The sequence below is a fragment of the Podarcis muralis genome, chromosome 4, assembly GCF_964188315.1.
Source record: "Podarcis muralis chromosome 4, rPodMur119.hap1.1, whole genome shotgun sequence".
Taxonomy (NCBI): Eukaryota; Metazoa; Chordata; class Lepidosauria; order Squamata; family Lacertidae; genus Podarcis; species Podarcis muralis.
Genome location: NC_135658.1, coordinates 101,096,243 through 101,118,562, shown reverse-complemented (window position 1 = coordinate 101,118,562; position 22,320 = coordinate 101,096,243). Strand labels below are relative to the sequence as shown.

At 42.2% G+C, this 22,320-nt stretch overlaps 1 protein-coding gene across 10 annotated transcripts in view; it reads right to left on the bottom strand.

Annotated features, from left to right (window-relative positions):
* Positions 1 to 22,320, bottom strand: part of PCDH9 (protocadherin 9) — a 737,830-nt gene that overhangs the window by 523,744 nt on the left and 191,766 nt on the right. The window contains exon 3 of one of the 10 annotated variants that reach the window (XM_028728406.2): positions 4,037 to 5,940. The exons of the other annotated variants lie outside the window; for them this stretch is intronic. Coding sequence (XP_028584239.2) covers positions 5,920 to 5,940 — 21 coding nt within the window. The 3' untranslated portion in view covers positions 4,037 to 5,919. Of the gene's footprint in view, positions 1 to 4,036; positions 5,941 to 22,320 lie in introns of those variants that run through there. 10 annotated transcript variants of the gene reach the window in all.

Sequence of the window (22,320 nt, the reverse complement as noted above, 5' to 3'; positions counted from 1 at the left end):
GCTGGAACTAAAACCTATAATTGTTATCTGTCTTATTAAACAACTCACTATTCATTTGAGGAGGAAGGGTAATGTTGCTTCTGTTGTTTTCAAAGTTCACCAGAGAATCACCTCAGCCTTCTTAATGGACATTTCTTTTTCTTTTTTCCTTCTCCCCCTTCTTCACCCTCTTGTCTACCACTCCTTTTATTTTTTCACATTGTTTTCATACTCTCAGTGTGAAACACCCTCCAGTGCTGGTTATCCCTACATAAGAGTCTTCCCGTGTACCGCAACCCCATTGACTCAGAGGCATCACCTTCTTTAGTATCTCAAGGGAGGGTACACTTTACACCTGAATTTCTCACTGTCTTTCTCTCCTTGCAGCCACTTGACCAAAAAACGGCAGATACTTTGTACAGTTGATTTTTTTTTCTTTCAGAAATAGCTGTGTGGGGTGGGGTGGGGTGGGCATATTGGGACCATGGAGTAGGAGGAAGATTTAAACCTGTTGTCTGCACCATAAGCCCAGTCAGAACCCGCTACTTCACAAACATGTTGACAACCTTTTAGCCCTTGCACACACTTCTGCTGTGTCCCCCACAGTCTCAAATGCACACCCTCAAACACATATACTCTCCTATCCCTTTCCCCCATATAATGTATGTTGGCTGCAATGGGGCAGACACCAGTTCACCATTTCTTCCTTCCCCTTGCTGTTCCTGAAACATGAAATATCTGCTGGAGAACTGCCTGCCCTCCTCAAGAGCTTTGCAGAAGCACACAAGGGCGATCACCACTAGGAATTAATCATTACTACAGAAGGCCATTAGTGGGGGCAAAGTCAAGTGAGCTGAAATGGGGACCACACTGGGAATGGAACTCAGCCTCTTGCTCCTCTGTATGCTTTGCAGGTGCATGAGAGGGAGGCAGAAGCAGAACCTGGCGTTCAGAGGCAGTCTTGATATGAATCCACCTGGCTCAGAGTTCCTGCCCTGTCTCATCTCAGGCAGATTGTGGAAGGATGAGCCACTGTGAGCTACAATAATGAACCAGAATGCTGAATCTAGCTCTTCTATTCAAGCAGCAGAGTACAATTAATTTCTGATTGTCTGTGTTGGTCTGGACCATTTCCCCTGAAGCTACATATTACATGCATCCATTTGAGATCATCAGAAGACTGGCAAAGGCTGTAATATTGTTGGCTTTTGGTGGTGGGTCCTAAATGCAATTCTCGATAATGCTTTAAAGAGTGATTCATAAGCTTCCTTTGAAGGCTATATTTGCATGATTATCATCTTATATATTAGCAAACAAATGCATTCCATGCATTTGGAGTACTTGAGTGGGTACATTTCAAGTGGATTCACATTGGCACATATATACACCAATTTTATTTAGAATTAGGTAATAATTTTAAATGGATTTAAATTGACTCTTTTTCTTCTTTTTTTAACACAACCATATGCTATCACAGCCAGACCGAAGAGCAATTTTAATTGGAAAATAACCCACGGCTCCCTGGCATATTTGACAAACAACATTCCATCCCAAAGAAACAACAGAGGAAATTGTGTTATCCATTTATAGCAATTATAATATAGCCACTTTTCCTCAAATAGGAGAGTTTATTTCACAGCTACAAAATTGCATAATTAAATGTGCTCTTTTTTTGCTTCAGATAAGATTCATGACTAAGCACTTTGCAGATCATGTTTCCAAAATGTTCTTTTGTGACATCAGATTTTTTACCCTGCCTCTCAAAAAAAAAAAAAAAAACCCCACCACAATTAAATATCTATATTTAGTTATAAAATAAGCCACAATCCAGATAACCACCATTTCAGTATGTACACAGAACATGAGGCCAGTATTAGAGGTTCATTTAAAATTTGCCGAAACAGAATATAAATCTATGGGTTGCTCTTAAAAATGAAAATCTGAAAGACTGCAAGGTAAATGTTGTGATGCAGTTTTCAGATTATTCCAGACAGGCCTCACACAGTCAGTCCTAAACTGTTCATCAGAGTGAAGTAAAATTTCAAGCAAATATTATTTTTATCCTCATGCACTGTGGAAAACCAAGAGAGTGTGGATAGGACAAGTAAATATTCTCTCTAGGAATGTGTATTCATAGTCATGTTTGCATATCCCTGGTTTTTAAGGCAACATTTGCATCAACTCTGTTTGCTCAGAGCTAGATTCCTCATACAGTTGTAATTTGTGGTATTTTATTTCAGTGGGTTGTGTGACCCATATGAAGAAAGTGTTCTTACATGAGCAAACAGAACCACTCCAGAAGCCATACTGGGGTGCCAAATAATTCACTATAAGGCTACTCAATGCTAACATAACTTTGTGTTATGTTTCTTGTTGTTTATTTAATTGTGAAACGAGTCCATTCCTGAGCTTCTCTAAACTTAGCAGGAAAAATACACTTAGTAACAATTGGAAACATTAGTAATTTTGATTACCAAAACTGGCATAACCTAGTATGTATGAGAGGTGCTCTGTCAATTAGAAAGTTGGATCTGAAGCCAGGAGATCTTGGTTTAGTTGCTGGCTTTCAGCAAACCACCATAACTTAGCCTGACTTAAGGGTTGTGGTGTGTGGTCCATGGAGAATAAACTGGGCAATGTATGGTATTTAGGAAGGAACTTCACAAACATTTTTAGTTTAAAGTGGTTATGTAATCCAAAGACTGACTAAAGACATTAAGAGTTTTCCTATGTGATGTTGGGTTGCAGCCATTTAGGGTGCTCAAAACTGGATTGAATGAAAGTTGCATCTTGTTCTGCTGCCAGCACAGTGACTTGCCATGTGCTCCTGGGAATCTGACAAGTAAGGCTAATGCAGCAGCCCCCGCAAGTTGTCTCTTGTTCCCACCAGCTAGTACTTGGACATACCATTTCAATGTCATCCATAATAGCAGTCAAGAGAACTATCCTCCTTGAGTCTGTCCAATATTTTTAAATAGAAATGGGCCACCTTGGGCTCATCCTGAAGAGCAGTTGCGCCCCTCAAATATTAAGGGCTTCTCCTGAGAAAGTCCTTAGAATGCTCTCTGAGCGTTCAACTTGATGCAGAAAGCATCAGCCATCCTTCAGCTGCTACCCATCCTGCTCTCCAGAGGGAAAAGAAACAGAAAGCCATGGAAGGAGGGAATGAAGGATGGGCTGGTAGAGAGGTCTACCCCAGCAGACCATCTTTCTGGTCAGAAATGGTATATCTTCTGCCAAGGAATCATGGGGTTTGCAATCCAGCTCTGTGAATTACTGTCTGCAAGGCAAGCAGCCCACGCAAACCTTCTGCCTTCATTGGAACATTCTACTGGGTGGCTGCTACTTCTTCCTGCTTCCTTTGGGAAAGTGTTGACATTATAAAAAGGCAAATAGAATCCAAGCAGAGACCTGCTCAAGATATGCCCTCAAGGCTCTGCACTCCTCATCCCCCACCCAGTTCTGCTCACAATTCAAGTAAAAGAGTGCTTGCCTAGTGGACCACTCTTGCTCTAATCCTCATCCCATCCCTATCTTTAAAGCCATCTAAACCATGTATTGTGAATTCCATGAATTAACGGCCTGTTGTATCATCTGCCCTGAGCCTACTGGCCAGTCTATTTCACTGGCCAGCTTTAAAAAAAGGGCTGGGGAACCTGTCTATGCAATTCAGCAGCACCAATTATAGTTAGGGAAGGATTCCTTTATAAAAGTGCGTTTTGTATGTTTCTAACCACTTCACATACATTGTCTCAATAATAACCACAGGCTAATAGATGCACAAATCAGAGTTACAGGTTTTCATATGTTGCTAAACTGCCAGGTAGGCAGATAGAGGGGTCACTGTTCCTGAATGCAAGGAAGAACTACCTAAACATGCCTGAGAGACTCCAATAAATCTTTGACATGACTACAGTACGTTGGTTCTGATGAATGCTCATTGCACAATGGAGAAGAGAAAAATGCACCAATTTCTTTATTTTGTGGTATAAAAATGTGGATTTATTCCATGAATGAGAATCAGCCTCAGACAACTTTCTAGCTTTTATTTCTTTGATATATTACACCACAGTGGAGTTACATGTTTAAAAAGGGGTTACAAGCACCACTTAATGGCTGACAGCTTTCTAGAAATGCTGATAAATACTATGTGATTACTCCCCCCCCTCAGAAAAATGCACTACATAAAGTATATTCATACTCTGTGCCACTTTATTACAAATATTTCTCACAAGATCTAATCAAGCCACAGGTATATACCAATTTTCAGTCCAAGCCAGCAACAACTCTAGGCAAAGTTTTACCATTGATTCTTGGGTGGCTTCCCAAGTGAAAAGTGGTTGCGAGATTAAGCTGTCATTTGGCTGACTATGAATTATTTTCTTTTTCCCAGGTGCATGGACTAGTTATTACAATTCAAACAGAAATATTTTTAAATGAATTTGATCACTTGACAAGTGCCTGTTGATAACCCACTGCTTTGCTCTTTATTGCAAGTAGATATTTGGAATCTATTTTGTGCTGAACAATTTGAACCAAACAGTGAAATGCTTTTGGTCTCTTACAGAACAAACTAATCTAAGGCTACCTAAGGGCTTGGAGCAATATCCGGCTCCCTGAGTGCATGCACAGGGGACAAGCTGCAGAAGGAGGAAAAGTGTTTCTGCCCAATTCTGTGTGAGGGCCTAATCATGTGCAAAACCTACTGCCACCCCAGAATAGTTGTGCCACTGAACACATGCATGTTGTCAGGCAGGAGGGTTTGGCCACAGAAAGCCTACAGTGACAGGGAGTGTATTTCCTGCTGGAAGGTATTCAAAACCCCATCCTGGATCCCATAAACTGGCACTTAGAACAGAAGGGGTGGGGGCTGAAGTAATGCGCTCACCCACAGCCCTATGATGGCAGAATAAAGGATGGACATAACATGCCAGTCTGGGCAACTTTTTCACTCTTTGCTCCCAGCTCTGCAGGACCAGACTAACAAGTGCTGGGAAACGTCCTCTCCTGGGGATGGGGCGGGTGGGGGGGAGAGCGTTCTTTCTCCCATGATTTATTTTAGCACGGGGACCAGTGCTCTGGTGTACATTCGCAATATTAAACCTCCACATTAAAGAACTGGATTGTGTCCCTATTCTAATACATTCTGGCGTATATATAGAGGGTGTCTACTGTTGTTTTTATGTGCCTCCAAAAAGTGAATATAAAGCAAGGTGATTAATATTGATCAAGTAATATCAGATCTTTTCCATCGAGTGAGGAAAGGTATTTGCCTTTATTTTATTTACCACCAATAAAACTGATGTGATCTGTATTGTGAAGCACTCATGGAAGACTATTTTAAAACTTTCAAAATTGGCATTGCAGTACAAATATATGCATTTCCCAATATTTTAAAGACAGAAAACGTGCATTCATCAGCACAAATGTTTATATATTATTGGGGATGGGGTATCCCTGTCTAAAGAGAGTATAGAACATCATCAGCAAACAGATGCCAACTACTCCATAACCGTGTCTTTTAAAGGAAGGAGTATTTTGTTACCTAAATGTGCAAAGTCATTAGGCTCTTGAGAAATGTGTCTTGGGTGGTAAGATTGGGATTTTTTAATGCCTTTTTCAGATGCCAGCCAAAGAAATGTTTGTTTTGGTCTTCATTTTCCATCTAAAAATTTTAAGGCCTGGCTACCAAGAAGTGGGGTCCCATCTCTTTCAATATGTTCAAGTTCTTCACAACAAAGAAGACCAATTCAAAGAGAGGAAACGTGGAGAGTTTCTGTGTATAGTCTTTGGCTCTGCATCCCAAGACATCTTCTTGGATGCCCGCACCCTTCTCAGCAGAGAAGGAAGGAAGAAACGTCTTCAGAGAAAGCAGTGCTGTGTACCACAGTGGATGTTGCCTCCCGGTAGTCAGAGATGGTGAAGCAGGCATTGATTCTCTCAGGGAGAGGGTGGGGAGCACTTGAGAGAAAGAGAGAGAGAAAGACAGAAAGAGAGAGAGAGAGAGACCAAAGAGATAAGCAGACCTGGGGGACTTCAGGACATTTACAACCTAAATATAGATTCCCCATTTTCCCCTAGCTGCGTAATTGACTATATCAGTATCATATGCCAGGGCTGCACAATGTATGACCTACCATATAAAACTCAGTCCACCAGCCATGCATGGCAGCATTTCATGGGCTGAAGAAACTTCCAGCTTTTCATGCCTGCCTAAAACAGTAGACCGGGGGATTTACAGCATGCAGCATTCCATATTGCACGACTTGTTGGCTGCTTTTGATTTGGTGTACCACAAATTGTGCAGGTCTATCATATGTCATATATCCTTGTTTATATAAATGTATATTCTAACTGCCTAGGATAGGTTACAACATTTCAAAATTTGCCAACAAAATGAATATTTTTATTGTTGTATTGTGCTAAGAAGCATTTAAAATAAAATAAAATAACAACAACAACAATTAAAGCATGCTAAAGTGAAACCTGTGGCACCAAATAGGATTAAAACCAATCCCCAGCACACCTCATCTTTCTTTTTTCCTGAAATACTTCACAAAATTATATTCTACTCTTTTCCACAATACCCAAGAAAGATAACAACTGTTTCTGAAGCTGTAAAACAAAACAAAATGTCTACAGATTTTATAGTTAAGTGGAATCTAATGTTGTTACAGAAGCTCCAGCAGCACCAAAATTAAAGGGAAGGAGTTTCAGATTTGAGGTGCTAGGGCTGAATAACCACCCGTCTAACCTGTGAAGGCAAAGCAGATGGCCCAAGCCACCTAGAGCTTTAAAGATCAACACCAGCATGTAGCCTGCAAATGAAGTTGCAGAAATTATCTTGAGCAAGGGAAAATAATGTGAAGGAAACATCCAATGCCAATGGCCTTAGCCAATCAGCAGCGTGGCAGGGTTGGGGGTATTTATTTGGCAGCGTGCCATAGGGACCTCCTTTTGCTTTGCAGTGCCAAACACCCGCCCACCCACCCGTTAATTAGGTCATGTTTGGCCTTGCTTTGGACTTTGGTTGGTCACCTGTTTTGGAACGGGGGCTGGGTAGGAATTTTTCCCATTGTGGCAGATTGGCTGTGGCCACTCGGTTTTTGCCTACCTCTTAGCAATCGTCACAACTTTGTAAGGTTTGGTGGTCAGGCATTGGTTTAGGGGAATGTGGGGAGGTGAGGTGCGGCCATCACCTGCCCCTCCAATGAATAGGGTATTCTGTTAAAGGAATCCGGGGGTCTGGATCTCATCTGAAGCCCAGAGAGGGGCTAGGGCCACGCCAGGACCCCCAGGAACCCCAGGGGCGAGCACCAGTCAATACACACTGATGGAGCTCCCCCTGCTGGTTGTTTACCCTTCCAGGCTTCCCGCAGGGTGGGGCAGGAGCCAGTTATAGTTTTGATACCAATGCCTAAGTCAATACCAGTCACACTTGTGTATTTAATAAAGTTGTGGCCAAAATTTGCCCATTAACATTTAAACGAAATTCTGTCTCCACTGTGTCTTTATTTCCATGAGGGATGGGTTTTGGGGCTCGGAGCACAAGAAGTTTGGTACACAGCTATGTTGTGTATTTGTGTATAATAATTCATACCCTGCCCATCTGGCTGGGTTTCCCCAGCCGCTAAGGCATATGGACAACTAACCTGGTATTCCAGTCTTAAGAACACTGGCTGCATCTGCACAAATCTGGAAGATTCACTTCCATTTCAGTTGTCATGATATCTGAACCTGGACAAACTCCAGCTAGTCTTATCTTTTGTTAGTGGAAACAAGTCACCTTCAAATCATAGTTAAGATTAATCACAGTTTAGCATTCAGTCCTACCATTTTGTGGTTACTCTAAAGTGGAAGTTGTAGCTTCAGATCTCACAATTCAAAAAGCACCTCAGAAGATAGCTTTCTAGGAATCATCCCTCCCATTTCACCATACCCCCCCCCCAAATAATGATTTCTTAAAACAAACAGCCAGGGTTTGGCTTTTGAGGGGGGAGAGTAAAAGAACAGATAAATGTCCTTGTCAATTCAGTCCTTTGCCACGAGAAAGGAGAGAATGATAGATACTTTACACCACCCCAAGAGTGCTTAGAGCTGGGGCCCAATTTTTGGTCATGTTGACCATGAAGCTTTGCCTCTAACATGTTCTGACTTTGCAAATTTTCTGCAGAGATATATGGTTATTTCGGCAAACATTTAGCCATTTACGTTGTTCAGCTCATTTTTCATAAAATAGGTTTTCACTGGAAATTCTGCAAAAAATTAAAGGATGTAAGGTGTTTTGGTTTTTGCATTAAGAGCATTACAGTATTAAACAAAATTCCAGAGACCAGATGTAGTAGTAGGACCATCCATTCATTTCAGTAGTTATAGTCTCCTCCATCCTCTAATGCCTGCCCTGTCCTGCATATTAGCCTTTAAGCTCCTGCTACAGAATAAGCAGGGGTAAGCAACAGTGATTCTTATTGGCTCTTCCCTACTTAATTTTGCAGCAGAGGTGCTCTCAAGGAACCAGGCCTCACATAGATCAGCAGTCCGCTGATTTGATCATAAGTGCTGACTTTATAAGGAAGAAAAAATAATCCCCTTGCTGGGTGTAAACTACCAGCATCTTTACCTTAGGGTTTGTCTCTCCACATTTCATTTTCATGCTTCCTACCATGTGCCTCATAGCCTGAAGAGCTTTATGCCTCTATTTATTACCTTAAGGATTCCCCTTAGCATACTAGGAAGGATAAATTAACTAACACAACTTCTAAAGGCTCTACAAAACTGCTGGGGAGAAGGGGAAAAAAACAAAACTCCAAGCATTGAAAAAGCTAATGAAACACATACATCAGAAAAGGCAAACTCCCCAAAGTGTCTGGCCATCAGAAATCCGTGTGTATGTGTGTCCGTCCATGCACAGGTTGAAACACAACCACACATCATTTTGCTTTCTTCTTTCAGAGAGGCTTTTAAAAATACATACGTATTGAGGACTTTTATTAAATGAAATGGCACTAATTTATTTAATTATATGACATTTTCACATGTTACATTCAGAGGCACCGAACCTACTCCCTCCCCACCACACGCCAACATGCAAACATGCCTGCATATTTTACTGAAGGTGACATTTCAGTGAAAACCCTCCTCACCTCTGCACATACTTTTATAGCTCCAAAGCAAAGGGCAAGCACATCAGAGTTGAATGAAGGGGAAAATAATGCTTGATGAAATATTACCTAGGTGACTCTAGCCAGTCTGGAGAAATATTAACAGTATAGTGTAGCATACTGTAACCACAACGTCCCATTTTCATCTTTGCACCATGTTCCTATGTATGGAAGTTTGCAATATCCAAATTCATTATAAATCAAGACTGCTGGCAAACAAGCCGACATTCTCTTTGTGACAGAGGATGTTCACAGATAACTGTTTCACAACAAATTTGTGTCTCAGGTGCAGTGTGACTCTCTTTGCCATTTATCAGGATTTTGACAGACAGCCAAGCTACCCTTCTGGCTTGACAGAACCCACCTTGGTATAGTTTGGGTGATTGTGAGCCCAGTCACAGTATTTTCAGCTTCTGGCTTAATACTGCTGTCCTATATATAATCACACTTTCTTTCATTGCAATGTGAGTAAGCAAAAGTCAACTGTGAGTCCTCTTGAATCCATCGCATACACATGCACCTTAGAAATAGGTTGACCATGCACACCTTCCGCAAGATCAGGTAGAAGTTTCATGCTTTTTGTCCCGCTAGTCTGATCTGGGAGAGGGATGGAATGGAGAAAGGAGATGTCCATGCTGACTTGGTCATGCCCATACAATGGAAGATGGCAGGATCCCGAAGGATGTACTCTATGGGTAGCTGGCTTCAGGAACCAGGCCTGTTTGGCAGACCAACTCTGTGTTACAGTCAAGATGTCTGCACACGTGCTATGAAGGCTGGCAACATTAACCCCACCAGTTGGGAATCCCTTGCAGACAACTGCAGCACCTGGAGACAGGCAGTCAGGTCATGCATCTACAGCAGTGACCACAGGAGTGATGAGTGCTAGGAGGGGCACACAGAGAAAAAAAGCCATGGTGAACCTGCAGCAGCACATACTTTCATCTGCTACAGTTGTAACATGCCTCTCCCCTATTGGTCTCTACAGCCACAGCAGGTGCTGTAAATCTCCAATGCTTTGACTTCACCCCCGAAGGCACACTCTTCCATTGTCTCCCAAGACAGGTGAATGCCAACAAATGATGAAGCCCTTGGTTTTCATCAAAGGGCACAAAGCACAGATGAGCAGAAAGAGCAATGGGGAGAATATCCCCCATTCAGACTATCTTCCTCCAAATCAGCCATTCTCATTTCCTGCCCACAATCCCTACTTAACGCTCCGCCCTCCCTACCACCTGACTATGCTCACCTGTTTTGCTACTTCATAAGTGCCCTGACCTGATCTTGCACTTACTGGAGACGGTTCAAAACATTAAAGAAAAAGAAAAACTAAACACTTGCCAGTGGAGTTCCCAAACTCCATTGATTCTCATTAAAAGGCACAATTGATTGCAACAGATGGAGTAAGAGTTAGAATTCCAAAAGTGACAAGCTGCTTGACATTTTCAGAAGAGATTTTCAGAATCGAAAGTTTACCACCCAAAAAGTCACACTTCCTTGCTGTTGCACATAGCAGACTTTGTAAGCAGAAATATATGCTTGTTCATGATTGTACAGCACCACACCTAACACAACCTTCAGTGCTTTATGAAAAAGTGCACTAGTAGTTTCCAGGTGTTGTTGTTTTGTTTTTGTTATTTTTAAACATATTAAAATATTCCCTTTATGTACAAAACATTGCAGGTTCTCATCCTTACCCTACAGGGAGAAGTGTCAGTGTGTCCACCACCAAATCCACAGCCACAGAAACCAAACCAGGAGAGAGGCAGAATCGTGCTCTGTGTGATCAAGCGATGACAGTGGGACTGACTCAGTTTCCAGTGGTACTAGGCCAGCTCAGTTTGTCCCCCCCAATGCACCACTTGGGGGCTTTATGTGGGCTTCCACTGTGGGAACTCTGTGGTGGTACTTGTGTTCACCTGCTCTTTCAGTGTGGTGGGTGGAGGCAGGTGGAGATGTTTTGATCTCCCCTGCAAACCAGGTTGGATTGCTGCTTTAGTCTTCTCCTGAATCACGACAGGACTAACACCTTGCAGTTATACAGTGCTGCTCCTCAAACTTCCCGGATTGCTTCACATGCATTGTCTGCATAGCATAGTATATATCACACTCTACAATATTACACTATACTATGTGTGTTCTGAGAGGAACTTGATTCACAAGCTTACACAGGCAAACCAGTATTTCTCAGTCTCAAATCATGATTCCCATCTTCAATATGGAGAACACATATAGTGACAGACCTTATAGGTTGTTTTAAGGTTTACTGAGATAGTGGATGAGAAGCATTTTAAAATGTCTTATGCATCACACATTTGTCCATCCTCTTAAACACACAGTGCATGCACTTTCCTCCTACATTACAGAATTTGGAACAGCTGCTCTCCACCCCTGCAAGTTCTGTTTCCTCTCAGCTAGGCATTAGCTAGGGATAGCTAGGCATTCATGAAAAATATAACAAGAGATGGGTGGGGGGTGGGAAAATCCCAAAGATTCAAGTCTGTCCATTCACATTTGCACAACTCAGATTCACAATATGCTGTAACTTGGAAGCAGTGGTGAGAAATATGCAAGGAATATACAAGGAAATGCACAAAGTATACAAAACAAGAGCCTGCCAGACATACACCCAAGACTTCATATATATATATATATATATATATATATATATATATATATATATATTGAGGGATATATATATCCCTCAAGCAATTAAGGAACAAAAGAAGAAAAGGCACACTAGCCTGGGAACTTCCCCTCTGCCCAGAACATTGGAGGCTATACACCACACCTCCTCAACAGTATTTATAGGAACTCAAACACTGAGATCCTGCTCTGTTCCAGTAACAAGAAGCCGAAAGCACCAGCCTGAAGATGACGAGTGAGACCTCGTCGAAACGTCGCCTAGACACCCCAACTTTTACACGGGAAGACACCCGAGGACACCAAAACCTGCATATATATATATATATATATATATATATATATATATATATATATATGAGATATAAAACATAGTTTTAAGGCAATTGGCAAAATAGGGGGTTTATCTATCCACTGGTGTTTCATCATATAAAGTTGATGAGCTGTATTTGGCTTTGTGAGGAGGTCTGACCCACCCTACACCTTTATAATTGTTGAACGCACTAAAATCTGAATCTAGAAAGATCAACCTTCTGAGATATGGCTCCACAGGAAATAAACAAGGCTCCAATATAAATATTGGAATAATGGGTTGTAGGTCAGAAAGGCTTGATTAGGATGAAGGTTGACAGGGTGAAAGTTCAGTTTATAAAGCGACAGGTTCTGTGGCTAAACTGTTCCTGGAATCTTAGCTGTGGCTCAGGAATGGTAAAGGGAAAATGTTCTGTTCATACCCCTAAGTCCCTCTCTTTCATAACATCCTTCCTCAATGGCTTACTGATGTTTGTTTTTAACTTTTTGCTTTTTACTGCTTTTTAACTTTTTATGCTTTTACTGTATGCGTTTATGTTTTTATTGCTGCAAATGGCTTTGGTTTTTTTATGATATAGTGGTATACAAAGATATTTTTCTATATAAAAATGTGGGGAGGGTTAAGCATGGACTGCCTTCAGCTTGGAATACAAATACTGGGTACTTGGCGTGATCCTGACTTAGATGTGATATATTTTTTTAAAAAAATCAGCAGGTGAAGTTTCTTCCTGCATGGAATTGCATCAGCTGCTTATTGTTGCAAAATAGCTCTTTAAGGAACAGCAACAGGAGCGCTACAGAAAACAATACTTTCTTTCTTCAGCAACTTACAGTAAGGGGCACATGAAAAACCCTTTGCAGAGCAAGCAGGGGGTGAGGCGGTTAAGATGTGAAATTAAGCAACCATTAGGTAAAGGTAAAGGTACCCCTGCCCGTATGGGCCAGTCTTGACAGACTCTAGGGTTGTGCGCCCATCTCACTCAAGAGGCCGGGGGCCAGTGCTGTCCGGAGACACTTCCGGGTCACGTGGCCAGCGTGACATCGCTGCTCTGGCGAGCCAGAGCCGCACACGGAAACGCAGTTTACCTTCCTGCTAGTAAGCGGTCCCTATTTATCTACTTGCACCTGGGTGCTTTCGAACTGCTAGGTTGGCAGGCGCTGGGACCGAACAACGGGAGCGCACCCCGCTGCGGGGATTCGAACCGCCGGCCTTTCGATCGGCAAGCCCTAGGCGCTGAGGCTTTTACCCACAGCGCCACCCGCGTCCCTAAGCAACCATTACCTTTATTAATAAAATACGTAACACCAACAACAACATAAAGAGATTCAATTGTTCTACCAATTTCAATGGGTAAAATGGTGATAGATTTCTATACAAGCACATTGAAGCCAGAGAATGATAGAAAGAAACTTATCCAGGATATTTCAAGCAATGTGCCATGTTTAGAAACTGAGACAGGCAGCAAAACAAAAAATTGTCATCAGTCTTAATAGAGTGCAATCTGTAGTGCAACTTTGGTTCCTTAATTGTCAATGGAATCACACATACATATTTTTTTTGGGGGGGGGGGAACAAGTGTTTAATTCTGCTGTTTTATTTCTTTGTTGCTGTTTGTTTTACATATTTGTTTTTATTGTTACAGTGGTACCTCGGTTTATGAACTTAATACATTCCGGAAGCCTGTTCTTAAACCGAAACCTTTCTTAAACGAGGCGCACTTTCCCTAATGAGGCCTCCCAACGCCGGTGCTCTTCCACCATTCAGATTCCGTTCTCAGACCGAGGTAAAGTTCGCAAACCGGGACACTACTTGCAGTTTTGCGGAGTTCGTAAACCGAATCGTTCTTAAACAGGACTGTTCTTAAACTGAGGTACCACTGTATATCTGTTTTAAATCACTATCAGTGTCCCTATAAAGAAAGGCAACAAACGTTTTAAAAACAAACAAACAAATATTGTGATGCTGCCTTTCTCCATATATTTTTTTTACAGAGGTGAGATTGATGGGGGCACTCAGTAGAGAACATTATTGTTGTTGTTATTGTTTGTAGAGGTGCCTACCTTATGGAATACCACGCCCAGGGCAGTTGCACCATTAGCACCAGATTTGGGGGCATAGGTCCAGAAGCCGCCTAACACTACCAGATGTGTGCTGGTGGCCATTGGCCAGCAGGTGCAAAATGTGGGATAATCTTTCACCATACAATTAACCAAGCTTTCCTCAAAGTGACTAGGGTGGCCATGAACCCAGCCTATCCAATTCCACCTCTTTTACTAGCACCCCAGCAATAACTTTTCTTCTGCCAGGAATTCCAGAAGATAATGGCAGATTCCAGTGACAAGCCTGAAGGCAAGGGGAATCAGGTCCAGAACCAAATGCCACCACAGACTAAGCCAACAAATCAATGAAGCTTCTCTCAACCCCAAATGCTGCAGTTCAGTATAATACATAGTCATTCAGCCTCCAGCAAGGAAAGGCAGCTAAGTCAGGAGATAAATCTCTTACCATGAGGCAGGCATGCCTCAATACTTGCTAACCCTAGGTGGTATAGCTGGCAAGTGGTGTTGCTGGAACATGCCATTTTAATTTACTTATACTGTATCTGGGGTCCTGATAGGGCCACACTCCAGATGGTTCCATGCTTTTCTGGGACCCCAAAGGCACTGGGGGATTAAAATGGCAAGTGGTATCAAGCAAGGCCCCTCCACACACCTGCCTCCCTCAAGGGAAGGCGATGCTGCTTTCAATTTCACCGCCAGGAAGCGGGCTTCACCAGCTCTGTGTCTGCCACCCTCTCCACCGGGCCATGCTAAACTTGGCACCAGTCCTACACTACACGGTCAGGTTCTTTCAGATGAGTAACTATCTGAGGCTTAAGGCATTTCTGTTCTATCGATTATGGAAGAGCAGACAGTGCTACTCTTTGAAGCATCATCGGTTTCCCAAAGGGAACACTGTCTGCTCCAAACCATGCAATATTATGGCTCTCTGAATATCCTGAAACCCAACTGCAAAACGCAGGCTGAAAACAGACACGGCACAAAAAGAGGCCTTAAAAGACATTTCCCAGTCACCCTGAGAGCCTGCCTTCACAACCGAGCTGTCAGACAAATAAATAATGGTGGATCAACCTGTCAGCTTTGCCTTTGCTCACATCACCGCCTCCTCCACCTCGGGCTGGGATAAGTTAATGGCGGACCACATCGGCAGGTGCTTGATTTGGGAGGAGTTTGCCCCACTCCTGCTCCAGACCAACAGTGGGAGGGCACTTTGCTAACTTTGCCCAAGGGGAAGCAGTAGGGAGGGAAGGAGCTGGGATGGCAAGACTGAAACATCTGAACCAGCGCTGGATTAGCTGGTGTGCTTGTCTGATGGTTCAGCTGTGAAAGCACGCTCACAGTTCTCCTGACAAGCAAGCTGCCATTGCTGTGGGCCTTATTTTTACATTACATCAGTTTGGATTTCACTTTCACTTGCTGTAATGGAACTTCCAGCTGTTTCTCTCCAGCCCCTAACCTGGCATGTGGGGAGCACCCCACCTTGACGCCACCAACCATGTGAAAATCACTGAGTATCTTTGGCTGGTTCGAGGAACATCTCTTGCTATCAGGGTCTCACTAACAAGGAATCAGCCTACACAGAAGATGCTAATCTCTGCTTGACACAACACAACAAGATCTCAGAGCAAGGCTTTGAAATGTATTTGCTCCAAGCCTTTGTGAAGACATCTTTGTATCTACAATATCAGTGTTAGAAAGTTCACAAAAATGGAAGCACAATGGGCTGCCCAGATGCCCTCCAACGAATCCCAGCAGTGTCTCCTCCTGCCCTTATCGCTGCAGCATGTGCCTCAACTGCCAACTAGATCTGTGGACGCCGATTTTCTTCCATGCTACAAATAACACAAAGGCTGCAAACACACACACACACACACACACACACACAACACAACACACTGCAAAACAAACCCTGCAGCATCTGCAGAAAGTGTGGCAGAGGGCTTACCTGGAAGGCCAACACTATTCACCCTGACAAACAGCATAGGTTCCCAAAATAAGCATGAGCTTTAATTATGCACTGACATAATCACACATCCAACCTGTTCCCCTCCTGCACTGTTACATCATATGTTCTAAATTAGCAGAGTATAATTTTCAACGTACTGGGAAAAGAGCACTCTGTAGTTCCAGCTTCCAGTCATGTTTAATAAAGCTTAAGTCCTTTTGGTGCATGAGCAGCAGGCTCTGGACTCTTTCAGAAATAGCCAATAGTGAACAGCTGTAGCATTCTCTGAATTAGGAAATGTTTGCAGTTCTTTCCCAGAAGCAAGCAGGCAAAATAAAACAAAACAAAAATCCTTCACTACTATTTTAAGTGGTTTTTGTTACTACTACTACTACTGTTATTGAAGCAAAGAAATACCATAAGATTTTAAAAATAAAACTTTTTGCAGTTATAATTATTGTCAATAACAGGAAGATTGTTTAAGACTGGCTGCATCAGGGTTGTGGATACTGAGTGTGACAGAATCTGAAGCTGTACAGTGCTTTGCCTATTGATACAAATTGAATCTGAAAATAGCAATTTATTCACCAAATCAAACCAATCGCTGCACCACAGTTCTCCTCTTTCAGCTCTCATTTCCCAGCTCACTATTCTTAAGCACTTTACTGCGTTTGGCTCCACAATACACTTTTTGTTGGCTGCCAAGGCTGTTGAGGGAAGGATGGTGGACTTGGAAGTGGAGGAGGTTTTGCAAATGTTTTCTAGTGAAACAAATTCATACCCACATCTAACTTGCATTGCCACATTGAAATACACCAGGTTGCTTCATGCATTCAGGCAAAGAAGCTTAAATATTTTTAAAAGCAGAACATGGAGGCAATACTTTTATGCCAGTTTCACTTATTACCTTTGAACTTATCAAATGTATCCAAGAACCCATAGTTTGATGAATTCTTTGTCAGAAATCATTAGCCCCATCATCTATAGAACTGCAGTTCCCAGACTTCTCCAAGGATAGCAAATGCCTATTAAGACTTTATTCTCTGCATGTGACCCTGAAAACTGTGATTCTGTAGTGGATAGGGCTGGGGATCTCTAACAGAGAATAAGTGCAACCAGTGCTTTTTTTCTGGGGGGACGCAGACCCCTAAACATTTTGTGAATCTTTGTACTTTTGTCCATTTACTGTATTTATTTTTTCCAATTTAAACTATAAAATGGTGCTTTTCTTGAGTCAAAATGAGAGTACCCCAAAACATCTTTTTAGAAAAAAAGCACTGAGCGCAGCCATTCTTCATAAACAAGTCATACGTTTTACTAGCATGTAGATGTAACCATGGATGTGTTGCAGACAGTAATAATGAAAAGGTGAAATTGGGGCAAAAAGCACAGGGTATATGGTTGTGAAATGCCCACCTTCATCCCAACCAATGGAAGCACCCGCTGAAATGAATAGGAAATCTGTTTTAAAGTCAGACTCACAGGATTTGGAATTTATTTGAGGTGTGGGTTTGGAGTGGACTGTGGTGGCCATTGTGAGGTGAACTTTATAGTTATATCATTTGAGCATTTCCTAATTTTTGAGATTCACTAGGTTTCACTAAGGTTGTTGGAACAAGAACACTGACTGGAGGTTCAAAAGACTTCACCTTTGCTGTGCCTTAGTCCCTAAACTGCCTCCTCAAAAGCAGCCTGTGCACAACCTCTTAGGCCTCATGCCCTACTCTACATACATCTAAGTACTGTAATAATTCATATCCCCCCCCACAAGTTATCCTTTGCCTCCACTTTCCTGCATTCCTCTGTGTTGCTGTGTCAGATCATAGACAGTAAACTCCTTGCAGCAAGAAACCTGTCCTCTTGCACTCTGCAAAATGCCATGCACTTGATGATTCTATATAGATAATAAGATGCTAAATGTCATAGTAGTGCACACAGAGCCAGATGCATAGGGAGGACTCGCAGTTCTGTTCGAGAGCCCCTAATTACCCAATGGCTCGACTTCTCACTTTCAGTTTAATTAATTTCCTCTTCACACACACCGGTCAGAAATCAAAAGGCGTTTAGGGTAGCTGACTGTACACAGAAAACCTTCAGATTACTAGCTTGCTGAGAAAAACGCATCACTCCCAAGGCATCCTGGGAAGTCTGGCCAGTGGAAAGTGGCACAAGGGCTCTCTCTGGAACTCCCTGCTAGCTGCAATTCCTGGCAAAGGGCTCTGAAGCAAGCAGAAATTCTCTCCTGAAATTTTTGGGGAAAGTTATGACCGCCATCGAGAAAGCAGGAGAATATCAATCCCTATTTTTACAGGGGGAGAATGTTTTCAGGAAAGGTGAAGGTGGATTTTGGCTGTGGATTCTACAAACAGTACTTGGCATTGACATACTCTGCATATATAATCTTATAATTTTTTATAACCTCCCTCTAAAATGGGCCTGCAAAAATACCTAAAAGAGCACCTTTCCCAGTATCTACCATCTTAGACCCTACAGGTAGCAGGGTTGGTCCTGTGTAGGTTGCCCTGTTGGCAGTTACCCATGACAGGGCCTACTTGGTGGTGGTTCTCACTCTGTGGAATGCCCCCTCTGGTCTTGCTCATTCTTAAGCTTCAGGAAGAATCTAAAAACATTCCCTAGGCATATGGTGACTGAAAGATTTGCCCACTGTGATATTATTAACCGTGAGAGTCGGTGGTTGTATATGTGTAGTTTTTTTTCCTTTAAGTTCTTAACTTTTAAAGAAAATGTTAACTGCTTTTAGAATATTTTTTTAAAACTAGTTTTTTAAACTATATTCTTTTATGGATGTGTTTGCCATTCTGTGCTCCTTTGGGAGGAAGGATGGGATCTAAATATATTAAAATAAAATATAAAAATATTCACCATGCTGCGTAGATGTGGCTAATGCCAGCTTCACAAAGCAATCTTTAAACTTTACTCTCTCTTGCGCCACTCCATGTTTATGTTTTGTTTGTGCCTGTATGACTTTAATGAAGCACTTCCCAAAATAACTACTGCCAAATTGGGAATTAGAAAACTGAAAAGGGACCTGGGCTGACCGTCACAAATGAACATGGGGGGAGAAAAATCTACCATTTCAAGGAAGGCAGCAGCTTGGCAACCTCCAGAAGGAAGAGATCTGTATACTGTGCTGTGCTAGTATACAGTGGTGGATTAATAGCTCACCTTGTCAGGGATCAAATATAAGGATGTTCCTGCTGGGCATCCCAGTCTTGTTGCTACCTGAGTTGGTTGCTATGGTTACCTCAATATGGTGACAGGTAGCCCGCAAGAAAATGATTTAAGAAAAGAGGTGGGTAGAAATAAAGGTGCTTTAAAGTTTGCAAGCACACATGTGGACTTCATTCCCTGAGGACTTCTGGCAAAGCAGCATGAAGAGCATCCGGGAAGTTGAGTAATGATACTATTAATTCTCAGGTATATGGCTAAAGAGCTATGTGTGCATGTTCTCATACTGAAGGAAACTATCCCCCACCCCCCAGCCACTGATGTGCCATTTTTCCAGTGACTAGGCAATTTCAGCGCAACAGTCAACCACTAGGAAGCTGCATGGACCTTTGACTCATCTTGACTCATCTGAATTGTGGGCTTCCACTGCCTTGCTTTAAATCACCAAAGAACAAACACAACATACTGCACACATCTGAATCAATCCCTGGACCCTCCAATCTCTCACAATGCCAATAAAAACAAATAACTATATAAATGAAGGACCTACCTGTGAAACACTGACAAAAAAAACCTGCACAAAAACTATGCAATAAAATGAAAACCAACCCTCTCACTCCCCCCTCAAGTCTATGACAATGGTGTATCATATCAAATGTAAACAAACTGTGAAAAAAGACTCTATGAATTGGAAGTGAAGACACCATATATACTTTTCCTAGTTTTTTTTTTTTTTGTATCGCAAAAAAAAATCTTTAATAAAAACTAAATTTAAAAAGATCAAAGAACAAAAAAGCCGGAGAAAGGTTGGGGGTGGATGGGTAGTAAAGCTTTATATCAGGGGTGCCATTATATGTTTCTTTTGGGGGGGCTGGGGGTGTTATGGCAAAGTTTAAAGAATGGCAAAGTAGAATGATGAAGATGGAAGAAATCTATATATTGACAATATATCCAGTATCCGTAGTTTTCTTTGTAGGTCTTATAAATTCTTTAAATAACTACAATACCATCCTTTTTTCTTTTCTTTTTTGAATGAAAGGGATTTGTGCCTTTGATATGCCCGGTGCATAACAATAGCAATTAACAAACCAGGAGAAGCAATTAATTGGTCAGAAATATCCCAGAGAATAATGGCACAATAGCTCAAAATCAAGGGGCACTCCCATTTGCTAGGTGGTTCCACTTCAGCTCCAGGTAGGTGATTTGTATGTTTCGTGTCCCCTCACATCTAATATACTGCTGGGGGAAATATCAGGCAGAACATTGGGCTGATCTCTTCTACTTGCCCAAAGTTGTTTGTATAGGCAATGTGTTGGATGGAGGCAGGGAGCAAGCAGATGTATGATTACCCATATTGAAGTTGAACAAGCAGAAAAATAAAATAAAAGGCTTTGCCACTTGATTTTGGTTGGTGAGGCTGGCCCTACCAGGCAGCAAAGTGGAGTAGGTCACTCCAGGGAGTGGAATTTAGAGCGGAAGTACAGCTCCCATCAGCCCTAGCATGGTTGGCCTATGGAAGTCAGAGCTGAGCCACAAGCACCCACATCAGAATTACATCAATAGACATAAGCAGGAAGCGAGGCCTGTATAGCACACTAATAATAATAATAATAATAATAATAATAATAATAATAATAATAATAATAATAATAAATGTCTTTGGGTGTCGCTGTTGCCTGACTAGATAAAAACTTGCCCTCACCACCTGTCACAGGAATTCTTGCAGTGGGTCGGGGAGAGAGCAAGGTAGCACAAAGAAAGGGGAAAGTAGGCTAGTTTCTCATAAATGATAAATAAGAGTTTCTGTATATTTTGCCTTCTATTTTAGGTTCTACAAATCCATTTTTAAAAAAATGAAAGATGGGGATCTGGGGGTCAGCTGCCCCGCTGCCCCCACCCAGTAGGTGCCCATGCCTTTATCCTCTTCTAACAAGCAGATGGGGAATTACCATGTTCTTTAGCCAATAGAGATGTATAAACGACATGGGAAAATCAGCTTTTAAAATGTTTAAATTTTATTTATTCTTGAAAGAACGACAGATGCATGCTGATGGTCTGCTCAAGAGCAAATGTTTAACTGGCTGGTTAGATTTGTATATTGGTAGTTTGTGCATTGTGGTATCTATGCCCAACTGAGCAGCAGGGCAAGGAATAAAGGGTTTCGTGTGGCACTGTCCTAGAGAGATAGCGTCAGACATGTATGCAAGAGTAAGGATGATTATTGCTGTTTACCCGCTGTGCTATCGGAATGGGATGCTATGAAGTGCAAGGGGTCTCTCTGTATGTTGTTTAGGAATCAGTGTGTGTTCCATATTATCTTATCACAGCGCCTCATCCTCCCCACCACCACCCCCCAACACAGTCTTGCTAGAGCACTGGCAGGAAGAGATAAAAATGAAGAACTGAGCTTGGGGGTGGGGAAACACAAAAAGTGCTGGGCTGTACTTTTCTCCCGACAGTGCAGTGCACATCCTTCTGGTGCGAAAGGAGTTGTCATCATTCACTCCCATAAATACTAACAGCCAGCATTAGCAAGAGAAAAAGAAGGAAGGTCAGCCTGGTGCCTGAAAACTGACACGGGATTTTCCACCCAGCATCCCTATCCAGCGAAAACAATTTACATGCACATCGCTTGCTGAATCAGGAATCACGGCTGTAAATCAGGTTTTATTCAATGTACTTCTCAGCATGGGCATCCACTGAAAACATTGCACTGCTTTCTGTGGTATGCACAATCCCAATGTGTGTCACATTTCCATTGTGCTCCACCTAGGCACACATGTACCGTATTTATTCCACTGATAAGACACCCTCATGTATAAGACGCCCCCTATTTTGGGGGACTCCAATTTAAGAAAATGGGGGGAGATCTATCCGTGTATAAGATGCCCCCAAATTTTGGACATTATTTTTTAGGGGGGAAACCTAGTCTTATACACAGATGAATACGGTAAACTGTTCAAAATTGCCATTAATGCTGGGTGGGAAGTACAAGTTTGCACAAGTGAATCTGAAGGAAGTTCAGGGCTT